Here is a 14,870-nt window from a genome sequence, read left to right on the forward strand (position 1 = left end):
GGCACCGGCTCTCAGAGTTCGTGCCCGATGGGCCCGGGACACCGCGTCCCGCCGCTGCCGGCCCGTCCCCGTCTCCCACATCCCCGGCGACTCCGCGGGAAGCGCCGGGACGCACCTGCGCCCGTCACTCCTCCCCGGCAGCGAGGGCAGCACCCGCCGGCATCCATCGCTCCATCCCACACCCGCCGCCAAGCACCGCCCGGCCGGAGCCGCTCGGGGCCCCCCGGCGGCGGCACCGAGCAGCCTCTGCCGCCACGGCGAGGCCGGACGGGCGCCGGGAAGGCGGCGGCGGGCGCGGCACGGCACGGCACGGCACAGCACGGCACGGCACGGCACAGCACCGCCCCATCCCGTCCCATCCCATCCCAGCCCCGCACGCCGCCACGATCCCCGTTATCCCGCAGCGCTGGAGGCGGAAGGGGGGTGCAGGGGGGCTACACCGGCCTCCGCCGCCCGGGAGTTTTAAAGGGGCAGCGCGCCTCGCTAGGAGGGGAGCAGCGGCTCTGCCCCGGGGGGGCCCGGAAGGCGGGAGGGCCGCTCCCGTTCCCGGTGCCGGCGGTGGGGCGGGCGCGGAGGGAGGGGCGGGGGCTGGGTGTCTCCCGCTGCCGCCACAGCGCTCGCCGCCTCCCCTCCCCCACGGCGGGGGCTCCTCGCCGCAGCCTCTGTGCTCCGCTCCCGGTCATGTGACCCGAACGTAACCGGACAGGAAAAGCCGCCGCCGCCGCCGCCGCGCTGACTCCGTTGTTGCTGCTGCCGGGCGCGGAGACGGCGGCGGCCCCCGCGCGGCGGCACCCGGCGGCCCCCACGCCCCCCAGGTGAGCGAGCACCGGCCGCGCCGCGCCCGCCCCGCGGGGCAGCCCGGCCCCGCCGCCCGCACGTGCGCCCGGCCCCGTCGCGCCGGCCGCGGCCCGGGCTGAGGCGGCGGCGGCGGGGGCGCGGCGGGGCCTGCTCGGCCCTACCTCCGCATTGTGTGTGAGGGGCTCCCAGGGCCCCGCCGGGTCCGAGCGGGCCGAGGGGCTTTGCGGGGCGGGAGGTGGAACTGCCCGGTGAATCCCCGCCGGACCGGGCCGGACCGGGCCGGGCCGGGCGGCTCCATCCGGGACACGGTACGCGGTGGGGGGGATGGGTGCGCACCGAGTGTAGGGCCGGGCCGAGCCGGAGGGGAGTGGGTGGGTCGCGGAGAGAGAGGAAGAGAGGGAGGAGGCTGGGGGGGGGCCGGTGCCGCCCGGCGCGGGGCTCGGCTCGGCCGGTTGAGGCCCGCGCTGCCTCCCTCCCGCCCCCTCCGGCGGCGGTGGCGGCGGCAGCAGCAGCAGCGGGATCCGGCGCGCGCGGGGCGGGGCGGCCCCGCCTGTCCCCCGCCCCCCCCCCCCGGCGGGTTGGGATGGGCCGGCCCTGGCGGCGGCGGCGGCGGCGGCTCTTCCCGTCTCGCGCGCCCTGGCGGCTCCGCTCGCGCTGCGTCTCGCGCGCCGTCTCCGTCCCGTCCCTGCGCGCGTGGCGTGCGCGGGGGGAGTGGGCGGGGCCAGCGGCAAGAGGGAGGGGCGGGGCGCAGCCAGTGAGAGCGGCGCGCGGCCGCCCGGCCTTCCGCCCCGGCGGCCAATGGGAGCGCGCCGTCCGCTCCCGCACTGGGGCCGAGCGTGCTCCGGGCATGGAGCGGGCGCGCGGCCGGACACGCCCCCGGCCCGGAGAAGGCGGGAGCGCCCCGGGGGCGGGGGGGGTGGGAGGCACGGAAGGCCCGTCCCGGCTCCCCGCCCGCCGCCCGGGCTGAGGGCGAAGACCGAGCGGGCGCCTGCCGCCGCTGCGGGAGGCGCGGCGCGTCCGTGAGCGGCCGGGGCCGCGCCGGTGCCCTCTGCCGTCGGAGCGGGAGCAGCGCCGCGGGCTCGGTGCTGTCCAGGTTCGCTGCCCGGTGTGCGAGGGCAGAGCGGGAAGCGCCGTGCCTGAGCTGCTCCCTGCCAGCCCGGCTGGCTGCCCGTGCCCGGCCCAGTCCTGCGGTGCGGTACCGGCGCTCCCCCGGTGTTATCCTGGGCCGGTGCCGCCCCCGTGTCCCGGCGGGGCCTCCCGAGCGAGCGCCCGGCCCCGCTCGCGTGGCGGCTCCGGCAGCGCCGAACGGATCCGGTAACTTGCAAAGGCAGAGCGGGGCTCACCAGGGAGGCACTGTCCCCACGGGTCTCAGGGCACAAGAAGTGTTTCACACGCTTGTTGCAGCGGTCAGCACTGAAATACCGCCTTGCCAGTGTTAATCGCCGCTTCCTTGAGCTCAGGGTAAAATTCCTGAGCACACGCATGCCTGTAATGTGCAAAGTGCTTTCCTCGCTCTTCTCATCTGCCCTGTCATTTCCTTAGAGTGTAATTACTGCAGTGCTTTTAGCTGGAGCGCTTAGGTATCATCCAGATACATGCGAAACACAATGTTGTGCACATGTATCATTTCTTAAAAGTTCAATTCAGGTCTTTAAGGAAGGGCTTGCTGTTCGGGGTAAGAGTGAAGCTCCAAACTAAACACACTTAGGACGGTAATAACTAGAAAGAATGCTTGTCTGGCTCTGAGTGCCTTCGCATCGGAGGTTTCTCTGCTTGGCAAGTTTTGTTGTCCAAGTGCAAACCAGACTGAATTTTAAAAATGTAAAACACATTAATAATCAAAATTAAAGGTAAAAAAAAATCTAGCGAGTTTTCTGTAAATCACCCACATGGGGCATCTTGCAGGATTAAATAACACCAAACATGATTTTTGTTCCTGCTGACAGCAAGTATTCCCTCTTGTGGAGAGAGAGAGAGAGAGAGAGAGAGAGAGAGAGAGAGAATCTTAGCCTATTGTATGTACAAACTTAGTTATCCAAACATTAGTTGAGGGAGGAGAATATGTAACTAAAGAGAGCTGAAACCTAACTTCTTTTTCTCTTATTAACTGTAAGAAAAAAATCAGCTGTATCTTGCACTGTATTTCTTTCTTTGTCTTTACACCCCTGTCTCCAGTGCGTTCTGATCTCATGTGAATGCGAGGGAAGGCATTTGGTCCTGGTTATTCCTTTATATATGAGGGAGTTCTTCCCTGCCCAGCAAGCAGAAATATTTGCTTCCCCAATGACTAAACATACTGGCATATTTCTGTTCTCTTTCCCAAAAAGCCGTGCTCTTACTGTATAAAAGAAACTAACTGTCTAAACCTGACTTAAATTCTGGTAACTTGCTGTTAAGTTTAGAGGGGAAAACACCCAAGACTTTTTACAAACTTTTTTATCCACTTCTAGTTTGACCTTCTCGTTCTGGTTCTGTTCTGGGCATTGCATGGCCAGGAATTTTGTTGGCTTCTCTTGCTGTTTTATATGTTTATGTACAGATTTACAGTGCTTCATACTTTCACTTTTGCCCAAAGCTCTATTTGCTTTGATTAAGTTTGTTTCCACTCGCTGATCTTACTAGCCCTATATCCATCCATCCATCCGTCCATCCGTCCATCCAACCATGGGTAACTGTCCTGATGTGTTTTCCTGTGTGTTTTTTTCCCCCAAAGTTACCAATTTTTGCTTCCAAGACTGCCCTTGAATCCTTGAGAAGAAATTTAAAGCCCTTAGGTAGTTCTTTGTGGGCAGCTTCCAGCACCTGGTAGCAGGAGGTGCCCAGGAGGGTGAGGGGCAGTGGCCTAGGGGGGCTCAGTCAGTGCCCCATTGCACCCCTGGTTGTCCTGCCTGGTGGGTGGACAGTGGCCAGCCATGGACAGAACTGCACCTCCCACCCTTTGAGTTTCTTGATTTTCTAGGCAGGCATGAGGCATGCAGACTTCTTAAAAATGCTGTTGTGGCTGGTCTCAATAAATAGATCAATAGTTATTAGGTGAAAAGGTTGACCCCTCCTGTATTGATGTTCCAGAGGGCTTGCCAATACCTAGAATGAATTCACTGTTTGAGCCTGGGAAGATTCAGGTATGTATCTGGTATTTCCCAGGAGAGGGCATAACCATAACAAATGTTCAGTTATTTAACGCTGGCCTTGGATTCAGCTGGATGGACTCATAACTTTTAGGTAAAAGATACACAGAGACACTGAAATTCTAGGTTAAAGTATCTAACTTGTCTTTTATTGGGTTGTGTTACTCCCACTTGTGTGGGTGAATGACTGACATCAGAAAGGAAAATCAGTTTTCCTATTTGAGCAGACAAGTGGCAACCAAAACACTTTCTTTTTCCCACTCTGTATAGGTGTTTTTACTACTTGTTAATATATCTTCCTTAGCTATTTATATTTCTATATCCAAGTACCCACACCATGCCTTTCCAGAACAATTTGGTCCTGGTTCTCCTTTGCTCTTTAAGCCTTGGCAAATCACTCACACCTTTGTGAATCACATTTCCCATCATGAAAGACAAGTCCTTGCCTGTGTGTAAGGTATCTTTTATACAGTAACTTGGGATTAAGATGTGTTACTAAAGTATGACATTTGGATATTGGAGAAAATATCTGTTATGACACAGCTACTGTTGCATCTGTGCATCTATTGTAAAGTTTTACATGCAAGTCATTTGCTTTTCAGAGTATAAAAAAATGGATTTGGCCAACCATGGACTTATTCTGCTGCAGCAGCTAAATGCTCAGAGAGAGTTTGGTTTCCTGTGTGACTGCACAGTTGCCATTGGGGATGTCTACTTCAAGGCACACAAATCTGTCCTCGCTTCTTTCTCCAACTACTTCAAGATGTTGTTTGTTCATCAAACCAGGTAACTCTAAAAAGGTTCACGGTTTAAATGTTGTTCAGTTAACTAAGCTAAGGGAGTCTAGCAACAAAATGTTCTTTTTGCTTCTTGTTAGGACATAAAGAGTGTCTTAACTGCAAACAGTCTTAACTGCAAACTAGAACCTCACTTTCAAACATATTAAAGTTGAACTGTGATTCATTAACACTAATTTTATAATTAAGCACAAGTTCTTTATCCTTAAAAAAGCATAGAAAATTTAATTTCTACAATTGAATACTTCAAGAATCCTGTCTTCTCTGCTGCACTTTACTTCCCCCACTCACTGTCTTCTACTCTGTCTTGACACTGTTCTTGACATTTGTGCAATGTTACATACAATCCAATAAGTACTTGCTAGAAGATTTTGAGAAATAAACTTACAAAAGAGGTATATGTGTTTCATTTCTTTGCATTTTATTGTCAATTAAATAATAGAATACTATGTAATGGTGGAAAATAAGGGGGTTTGGGGTACTTTTCTTTCAGTGTTTTTTTTTTTTAGTTATTTCTGTACCACAGGCTTAACATTGTGGAGATGATTGAAAAGATCACGAGAGTGTGAGACCACTTTAAAGATTTTTTGGTCTTTTTCCAAAATACTTGACCTAACTCTAAAAGTTAGTGATTCACACTTAACTCTTTGGCTAAGAGTTCTTAGCCAGAAGTGAACTGCTAGGAGAGAAATGCATTTGCACTTCTGAAACAGGACTGCAGGCAGATGTTATCAGTCTTGATGGTCCATCAAGAGCGCACAGTCATCTTTGAAGGACAGTATTGCAAGTCTACTTTTGAGTCATATATCTGAATTCAGAAGCGGTCACAGAGAGAGCTCAAGAAGGGTGCACCTCAAGAAACAGAAGAATTGGCTATAATTTCCTCCTCCGCTTGGTAGCCTACTGTAGTTAGAACATTCAGACCACAGCATGTAATCATGCCCATTTCTGAATTTCTGTGGTTTATTTATGTTTGTTTCTAATAGACGAGCTACAAATACTTATGAAAAATAATTAGAATCCCAATTCCTCTCGTTAGCTAACTGATCTCACCAGGATGTTCCCTGTTTCCTTTCTTGTTCTGTGAACCTTGCCTTACTTTCTGCACAGAGGTACAGCCTCAGCTAGAGCAGTGGTGGCTGTCTCAGTCCAGAGCATCATAAAGGTTGATGCATAGGGCACACTCTGAGCTGGAGGGTGGTGTTGGTTTCAGTCGGGCTGAAGAGGGGATCACAGCCAAAGCATCTCCCTTTGAGTGTTCTAATTCAAGGGACTGCTAGGCTGAACAGGTAGTCCACTGGTGCTGCTGTTTTTCCCTCCCTATTCAAGGAAAAAATCTGCTGTTCTGCTGTGTATGAAACCTGGATTCCAGGGGCTACACCTGTTGCATGAGATCTCTGGGTGAATTCACACTCTGTACTGCATGGTTTCTGGATCATAATGCACTTGTGACAACACAATACCACACATTTGCAGAACTGTAGCTGTAAACCCTAGTAGGACATAGAATCCCAGCAAGCAAGTGGCAGATGAATTAGGTGTTTTCAGGACTAAATACTGAGAAAAGTTTATTGGACTGTGAATTTAGAGTGCCGTGCTAGCAGGTTGTAATTTAGCTACAGATGTGTTTGAATCCAGCCAACAAAAGGGGGAAAATGTCTTTGCAGTTTACAAAATATATTAATATGTGACAACACATTTACACAACATAACAGCAATTTAAAATGGTATAGGTTGCAATGGGACAGCTTTGCTTTCAAGCCAGTTACTTCACTGAGGAAAGAAGTCATCTTTCAAGTAGCTCCTGAGATTAGCTCTTTCACAGTAAAGCATTTCCCTTTATATTTATTGCAGATTCTGTCTTTTGAATTTAAGTAGAAACCTCCTCTTTTTATCAGGGCTTGAATAACCTAGAACTGGGAAAAAATCTTTTCCTTATGTCTTATTTATAATTTTGTTTCACCTTTCAGTGAATGTGTCCGTTTGAAAGCGACCGACATACAGCCAGATATCTTCAGTTATCTCTTGCATTTGATGTACACTGGGAAGATGGCACCACAACTCATTGACCCAGTTCGACTAGAGCAGGGAATAAAGTTTCTGCATGCATATCCACTAATTCAAGAGGCCAGCCTTGCAAGTCAGGGAACTTTTTCTCACCCGGATCAAGTCTTTCCATTAGCATCTTCATTATATGGCATTCAGATTGCAGATCACCAGATAAGGCATCCCACTAAGGTTACGTCAGCGACTGACAAACTTGGGCGAGAACCACGGCCTCAAACATCCCGGATGAGCCAAGAGCAGGCTTCTGATGGCTCACAGCTCTCGCAGTTGGGTGCAAATCTGCCACAAGTGTCCCGGACAAATATGTCTGCTTCTGACCCATTGCCATCTTCTCTGTCTCCGGAATTGGTGTCTGCTGCTGGTAATAATTCACCTTCGGGAGAAGAGGCCAATATGGAAGCATCTTCTTCAGATGAGCAGCCTGCCTCTCTCACAATAGCACATGTCAAGCCAAGCATTATGAAAAGGAACGGAAGCTTCCCAAAATACTATGCCTGTCACCTCTGTGGCCGCCGGTTCAACCTGCGCAGCAGCTTGCGGGAGCACCTGCAGATCCACACGGGAGTTCCCTTCACATCTAGCCAGCAGGGAGAAAGTAATATTTCTTTGTCTCTTTGTAACAACACAGCTGATAAAGATGCCATGGAAGTGCCTGAAGCGGGGATGATTAGTGACAGCGAGCTGCAGCAGATCTCAGACTCCCCAATAATTGATGGGCAGCAGCAGTCAGAGACGCCTCCCCCCTCCGATATCGCAGATATCGACAACCTGGAGCAGGCAGATCAAGAGAGGGAGGTAAAGAGACGGAAATACGAATGTTCCATCTGTGGTCGCAAATTTATTCAGAAAAGCCACTGGAGGGAGCACATGTACATACACACGGGCAAGCCCTTCAAGTGCAGCACTTGTGACAAAAGCTTTTGTAGGGCTAACCAGGCTGCCAGACACGTGTGCCTAAACCAGAGCATGGACACGTACACCATGGTGGATAAACAGACTCTGGAGCTCTGTACCTTTGAGGAAGGCAGTCAAATGGACAACATGCTTGTACAGACCAACAAGCCCTACAAATGTAACTTGTGTGACAAAACTTTTTCAACTCCCAATGAAGTAGTCAAACATTCGTGCCAAAATCAAAACTCTGTCTTTACGCTAGAAGAAGATCGCTCCATTCTGTTAGGTGGTGGGGACACAGAAGCCACAGAGACTGATAACGCAGTGTTAGCCTCCATCAAAAAGGAGCAGGAAGCAGTGTTGTTAGACTGAATGTGAAACCTATATCAATTTTTTAAAGTTTCTTTACTCATTTTTTATTAAATCAATTTTTTCCTCCCCCTACCTCTTACCTCACCCCTACCATCTTTTCCAGCAACCTCCTTCCCACCCTTTGTCTTCAGCAACCAGAACTGTACTGGCACATTAAGGAAATTGGACTTTGCCTCTCCCACCAAAACAAACAAAAAGCTCTTGCATCAAACCACAACAAAATTGATTTTAATACAAAGGAACATGTGGAAAAACAATCCAGCTAACTATGTTGATAGTATTAGTTATTCCAAATTTAATAGATTTTAAACAAAATTTAGATTGCTTAAAAGTGTATTTAGATACAATGATGAGTGTAATGAGAAACAGAGTATCAGTTTGGTAAGCCAAGGATATTTGTATTTTAGTTTCCCTGGTAGAAGGCATTTTGAGATCTGGCAGATTAAACACCGTGCTCTTTACAAGTCCGCATGCAAGTTGATTAAGGTTATAACCTAAGCCCTCAGAACTTTTCCTCAAAGAATGCAGGAATCTCTGTTCATTGAGTTAAAAAGAGCTGAGGGTGTTGGTTTTCTTTCAGCCGTATATGCTTTCCTTCAAGTATGCCTTTGGGTATCTGTTTCAGAGTCAAGCCAAGTCTTACTTAGTCAAATTCTGACTTAAGTAGCTGTAATAGTAATGTGATGGCAATCTTTATATATATATATATATAAATACTGTATATGTATAAAGATTTATATATATATAAAGTGTCTGTGTGTATATTTGGTACAGGTAAATAAATGCACACATCCTTTTTAAGTAACTGGCCGTCTGCTCTCAGATTCAGCCTGGAATGTCTTTTAGTTGTTTGACAAAGCTAGTCATTGCACAGGTTGCTTTTAGCCAAATTTGAAATGTCCTGAGCTGTGTGCATTTTTATTGACCTGTTGAAGAGAAGCCAGTAGGTAAGTGTTGTCACCCAAGCTACCAAGGAAACTAGGGAAGTGGCATACTGGTGAGCACTGCACCATCATCAGTGCAGCACATGCGTGTGTTGTTAGCTATACAGAGCTTTGAGTCATTCTGGATGAAAGGAGAGAGAAAAAGCTTTATTCCCTTACTCAGGCAAGCAATGTCCATGATTTCATTTGGTCTAATGGCATGAGTTAAGAGGAAGGAAAAGCTGTGTTATAGCAACAGGTGATCATGGTTGTTTTAAAATGAATCTGTAGTGCTGGCTGGGAAATTCTGCTCTATGAGAGTCCTGTTATTTTGAAAGCCAAGACAAAGCCTGCAAAAACTGAAAGGGTGAATTCTGTAGTTTTAGTTACTGCTGATGGTAGTACTGCATCTTTGTGTTAAAAATCAAGTTGTTGATTTTTATTATTTTATATAGATGCCCAGATTTTTTGCTGGTAGCCTAAAAACCTAAACTGACAGCAGCAGTGAAGCCCACTGAGCAATTACTGGGCCAACAGAAGTTCTAAGTGGACAGAAAAAGTGCCCCATCATAAATGGAGACAGTGTGTGTTTGGGGGGAGGGGTGGGAGAGGGCAAGTCACAAACCACAGCTCTTCTCTGTGTATACGTTTAAACTGAATATCATCTTTTTGTGTATAGTTAAGTTCTCAGATTTGTAAGTTTTTATACATCATTTCATTGAATAAAAACTGAATTAAATGGGATATGATTTATTGAGTTGAAGGCGAAAGGTTGTTGGTGTTCGGTCTTCCTGGATGAGCTCTTGCTGAATGAGTTTAAAAGCCAAGCAGTGTATTCGGTTTATCAGACTAAAAACCTCCATCACACAGGTGAACAATGAGCTTACTAAAACTTGAGGTGGATTTAGCACAAAACGTCTCTACATACTAGATTTTTTCCCAGCTTATTATAATGTGACCATTATTGTAAAGTTTATTGTAAGTGCTATTGATTTTATTATCTCTCTTTTATTAGAGTAATAGGTTTAAAATCAATTGACTTCAAAGTTTAGAAGTCTTTTGAGGTAAAAAAATAACATCTTAGAGAATTATTTTAGTGCTGCCCATTTTAAAACTTTAGGATCCTCATCTACCAGTATAATTTCCTTAAATGTGGGTTTTATTTCATCTTTCTTAGTCCAAAATGCTCTGAGAATAGAAAAACAAAAGAATAAACCTTTCCTAGTTCAGGGTAACATCAGCTTTTGAGATATCTTGGTTTAGGGGATAGTCACAAGTTCATTTCCAAAATGACTGAAGCTGCTAAAGGTGCTACCACCTCAGCTGTTAGTTACTGCTTAGATGCTTTTTTTTTTTTTTTTTTTTTTTTTTTAAATCCAATGCTCCAGTTCTGCTGTGGGGCAAAGTACAGCAGTTCAGCTCAACTCCCCAGATGGCTGGTTGTGTAAGGGTGCATGTGGCCACAGCATTTATTGTGAGACATTATTCCTGCTCTCACTTCTCCTTCTCCACTGTTAGGACATCATGATGTTTTCTAGGTTACGTGTTGAATGGACTCAAGCAAAAAACAACCAGTCTTAAAAGAAGCTATTTTTCTGTCAAACTTGTTCCTTATTTTAGCTCTGCAGAAGGTTTTGAACAGCTCACAGATTGTGCAGAGACAGAGATGAGCTGGGAAGAGCCTTACTGAAAGCAGCGTTGCTGCTGGCAGCACCCAGGGTGCAGAAGATGGGAAGTGGTGACTCCCACTCAGGCAGGCAGCTCCTCTGGAGGGCAGAGTGGCCTTGCAGGCTGGTGTGCTGCCCAGCAAGAATGAGCAGGGTGGGGCAGGGAAACAAGCAGCCATGGAAGGAGTTGGTTATGATGGTCCTGTTGCTACAAGGAATGTGAAATTGCAGGCTCAGCAGAGATACTTTCACCTGTTAATATTTATTCTTATGAAATAACACTGTCAGGTAAAGAGAAAAAAAAGCCACAATAAAGAGACTGTTTTAATATGTGTTGAGCTATGATAATGGTTTCTTTTAAATACCTTTTTATTGTCTGATGCTCCATTGGGATATTTAGGTCATTGCCTTTCAACTTCGTGAGCAGTTTTGTTCCTTTACAACATATTAGAAACAGTATAATTCTGGTTAACAGCTGCATCAAGAATTTGGGAAATTGCAGCACAAATGCAGTATTGCTCAAGCTTCTTTTATAAACCCTCTGAATTATTATTCCAGTTAGAGATAACTCCGGGGTCTGGTTTTCAGTTTGACTTGGAGATTTGTGACTGCTCATTGCTCATTGCTCATTCAGTCTGCTCACCTGCTGAAGTTGTGAATTTTCTACCAAATAAAAGCAGACATCTTAGCAGGAACTGCTGAGAAGTTGGTGAAAATCTGCCATCATTCAAGGCCGTGGGCTGGAACTTCAGCTCCATGTTTTTCCAAAGGAATATCTTCCAAGGTAATTTCCTAGGCATGTCACTTGACATCTCTGCCTTGACTTCAAAAGTATCAAACACCTACAAATCTCTCTGCTCCAATAGAGGATTATCACTTCTGAAAGTGAAGTTTGCAGTCCATTGCAGTCAATATTTTTCCATCAAGTATCTTCTCCATCACTGGTCTGATAATCATTCTGCTTCAGCAGAGGGAGAATTTATCAGAAGACTTGTGTAACAAACATTGGATACTTAAAATTTCTCCTGTTTGCACTGCAGAGCCTACAGTTGCTGTCTTGATGTTTAAAAAATCTGGCTGGCTCTTCAGCTCCAAATCCCATAAAGTAACAGCCTCAGTCACAAAAACTTGTGAGCTGCAAGAGGAAAAAAAAAAGAAACCTATTTCATTCTGTTTATTTTAAATAATTTCTTTGGCATTGCAACATCTTTTGCATCTTTTTTTAAAGGAGACCTGGTTAGACTCAAGCAGGTGCTGTGGTACCTGGTACCTGCTGGCATCACAGTCTCTCAATGATTTTTTTCCCAATCTGCTTAACTGGAGGATTACCTTGATTGGATATTTTGCCTTTGTGGAGAGTAATACAATTCTTTAGCTATTCTTGTCCCAAGCACTTAAAGATCAATCAGATTAATTCTTGACCAAGTTCAAGTAATTTTCCTTGATTGTATTTCCACATCTTTTAATCTTGAAAAGTAAAGACATATAAAGGAAGTTAATTTTGGAGTTCTGTCATTGATTCTCCTCTTTATTGCTTCCCAAACATCAACAAGTGTTTTAAGATACTTCATAGTTATGAATGATTAGGAGTAATCGGGTTACTTTGAAAAAAAAAATTAAAACCAATTAGATTCCTACTTCAACACTGTAAATGTTACACTGTTAATTACAGCAGCATACTTTGATTAATGAAATCTAGGTGACAGACTACCAGTGGTGATGGAGGCTGGCTGTTCAGATACTCCAGCTGTTACTCTGAGACAGAATGTTTCCACTTCTACAGCTCTTGTTTTGTTCACTTGTTTTTATTTGTAAAAATGCCCATTCTCACTGGATAATGAAATCCCACTCATACCAAAAGTACAACAAAATAGAGAGAAGCAAGAAATCTTTTGCAACACCATTAATGTGCATTTGCCAAATTATCTGTGATCATCTCTAGAAATAAGAGGAATTCACTGTCCTTAAATATGGTCTCCTATCAAGTCTGCCATTAAGAAGGACATATTTAGATGGAATTTAGCCAAAACCACGTAACACATTTCCTGTGCAGTACAGCCCTGGTGCTGTGATGTTGGTGCATCCATGCTTTTGAACAGATCACGTGTGCCAAGATGCAAGAGCTCAGCATGGCCTAGGAGCAGCTGTCAGTGACTGTTGTCATTCCTTGAGGAATGAGTGCCAGTGTTCCAGTGCCAAAGGAGCTGCCAGCAGGCCTTCCTCATATTCAGCCTGTGCCTATTGCCTTGGCCAAAGCTGAAGCCTTCCTGGAACCTTAGGAAATCTGCTCAGGGAAGAGAGAAGCAGAGCCACAGCATGAAAGTTAACACAAATGTTCACTTACTGTACTGCTCTGCAGAGTGTGGAGGAGGCACCCACCACTCCAGCATGCCTCAGCACAGATCCACCGCCTGTACCCAATCTGCTCACTGTGTCAGGTCTCATTTTGAAGCAGCTCATACGCTTTGTAAGGGAGATTCCTGATCAATCCTTTGTTTCCTTCTATCCTTAATCTCTCAACCACATGGTTAAAGCACTTTCTATTTTGTTACTACTGTATTGTGCAATTCCAGTTTCAGCAGTGAATTATTTAATATATTGCCATTGTTTATTTGGGTCTCTCAAATTCACAGAGCAATGTACTCTGTCAATCAAGATTTATTTCATGAACTTATTAGGTAGAAGTCAAACCAGGCTGCAATCCATTTTTGACAAATTAGTCTGATCTTTCATTGTGTTGCTTCAACAATTCACACATCCATTAACTCAGGAACTGACTGAAGCACATGCTTATGAGCAAGAGAGTTGCCAGGGTGAGGGTCAGGGTGCTCATCCTTCCTTTGCCTCACACTGCAGGTGTCCCCTCCATCACCCTGGGAAGCAGGAGACCCTCAGCAGCCTGGCTTCTGCTGGATCTGCTGCCAAAGGCTTTTGGCGTGAGCTGGTGTATTCCTGTATTCCCAGCTTGGAAGCCCGGTCTGTACCTTTCCTGTGGCTTGTTGCAGCTCACTCCAAAGTCTTCCAGGCTCACCAGACCTGCCAAACAGTCACTTGTGCCAGGCTGCAGTCCCTTGTGCCACTGTTCCTGCAGCCACAGGCACTTCTGCCAGCAGGGCTGGGCCTCAGCAGGGGCTGTACCTCGGGGAGCACCAAGCAGGAGCCAAGCCAGAGCTGCTGTGATCTGGGCCATTTTCTGCTGCTGTGGATCTGGGCCCCTTTTCTGATGCTGCCCTCTCATCTCCTGACTTGAGCCAGTCTGGCACCAAATACAGCAGGGATCTGGAACTCTGCTGCAATACAGCAGCTCTGGATAATGAAAAGTTAACACAATTAACAAAAGTTAAAAATTAACAAAAGTTGACACAATTTTTAAAAGCACAGCTTTTGGGCAGCCCTGGATATGGACACTGGCCACAGGCTCTCTGTTGGTCTCTGCCAGCATGAAGGTCCCAACCCAGCAAGAGCAGGCCTTTCCTGAGTGTCCTGTAAAAGGGTAAAGTCAGGGAAAAGTGGAAGGTCAGGTCCTTCCACCCCAGCAGCAGTGCTCAAAGGATGTGAAGTGAAATAGTCACTCAAAGCATGTGATTGGCAGGTGCTGAGGAAAGGAAGGGATGCACCATCACCAAACCAGCACCACTCTGGCTGCTGGCACACAGACAGACATATGCACAGAATATGGAGTAATAATTGTTCAATAATAATAATAATCTTGTTCTTCGATATAATTGCATTCTTACTCAGAATTAGATTTTTTAAATCTCATTTTGAGGCACCTTTGCAATGCTGATAACAGAATGGGGACCCAGAACAAGTCCTGATTTGTGCACAAGAACTGAAAAAAGAACATTTGTAGAAACTTTATCCTTGTTCACTGAGTTTATTAACATTCAAAATTCTCATGGCCTTTTAAATAAAACTGTAGTATGATATTAATTTTTTAAAAACCCTACTACAGGCATAACTTGAAGGATGTAAGTGTTGCTGTGCATCACTCTCCTGTCACATAGGAAATGTCTCAATGTCTCAAAGGAAAGGGCCACAATATCACCAGTTTTTTCTGAGTTTATCTGCTGCAAGCAAAGCAAAAGCAAAAGCAAAAATCAGCAGAAGGAAACAGGTGAAATGTGGATCAGCTTTCATCTGTGTGCAGAGCTGTGCCCCATAGAGTGGAAAGCCATTGTGGTGAAACAGCAGCTCAAACTAAATGGGGAGAGTCTGAAAGAA

General features: G+C 46.8%; 1 protein-coding gene across 2 annotated transcripts; it reads left to right on the forward strand.

The window, feature by feature from the left end:
* Window positions 1-698: 698 nt before the first annotated feature.
* Window positions 699-8,520, forward strand: ZBTB2 (zinc finger and BTB domain containing 2). Of its 2 annotated transcripts, XM_059469018.1 has the most exons (3): window positions 699-815; window positions 4,529-4,712; window positions 6,694-8,520. In XM_059469018.1, the coding sequence occupies exons 2-3, from the start codon at window positions 4,540-4,542 to the stop codon at window positions 8,054-8,056; spliced, it is 1,536 nt and encodes a 511-aa protein (XP_059325001.1). In that variant the 5' UTR covers window positions 699-815; window positions 4,529-4,539; the 3' UTR covers window positions 8,057-8,520. The 2 variants fall into 2 exon arrangements, with proteins under 2 accessions (XP_059325001.1, XP_059325000.1); XM_059469017.1 differs by lacking the exon at window positions 699-815 and having other exon boundaries at window positions 4,507-4,712.
* Window positions 8,521-14,870: the final 6,350 nt, after the last annotated feature.

This window comes from Ammospiza nelsoni, chromosome 3 (genome assembly GCF_027579445.1).
Source record: "Ammospiza nelsoni isolate bAmmNel1 chromosome 3, bAmmNel1.pri, whole genome shotgun sequence".
Taxonomy (NCBI): domain Eukaryota; kingdom Metazoa; phylum Chordata; class Aves; order Passeriformes; family Passerellidae; genus Ammospiza; species Ammospiza nelsoni.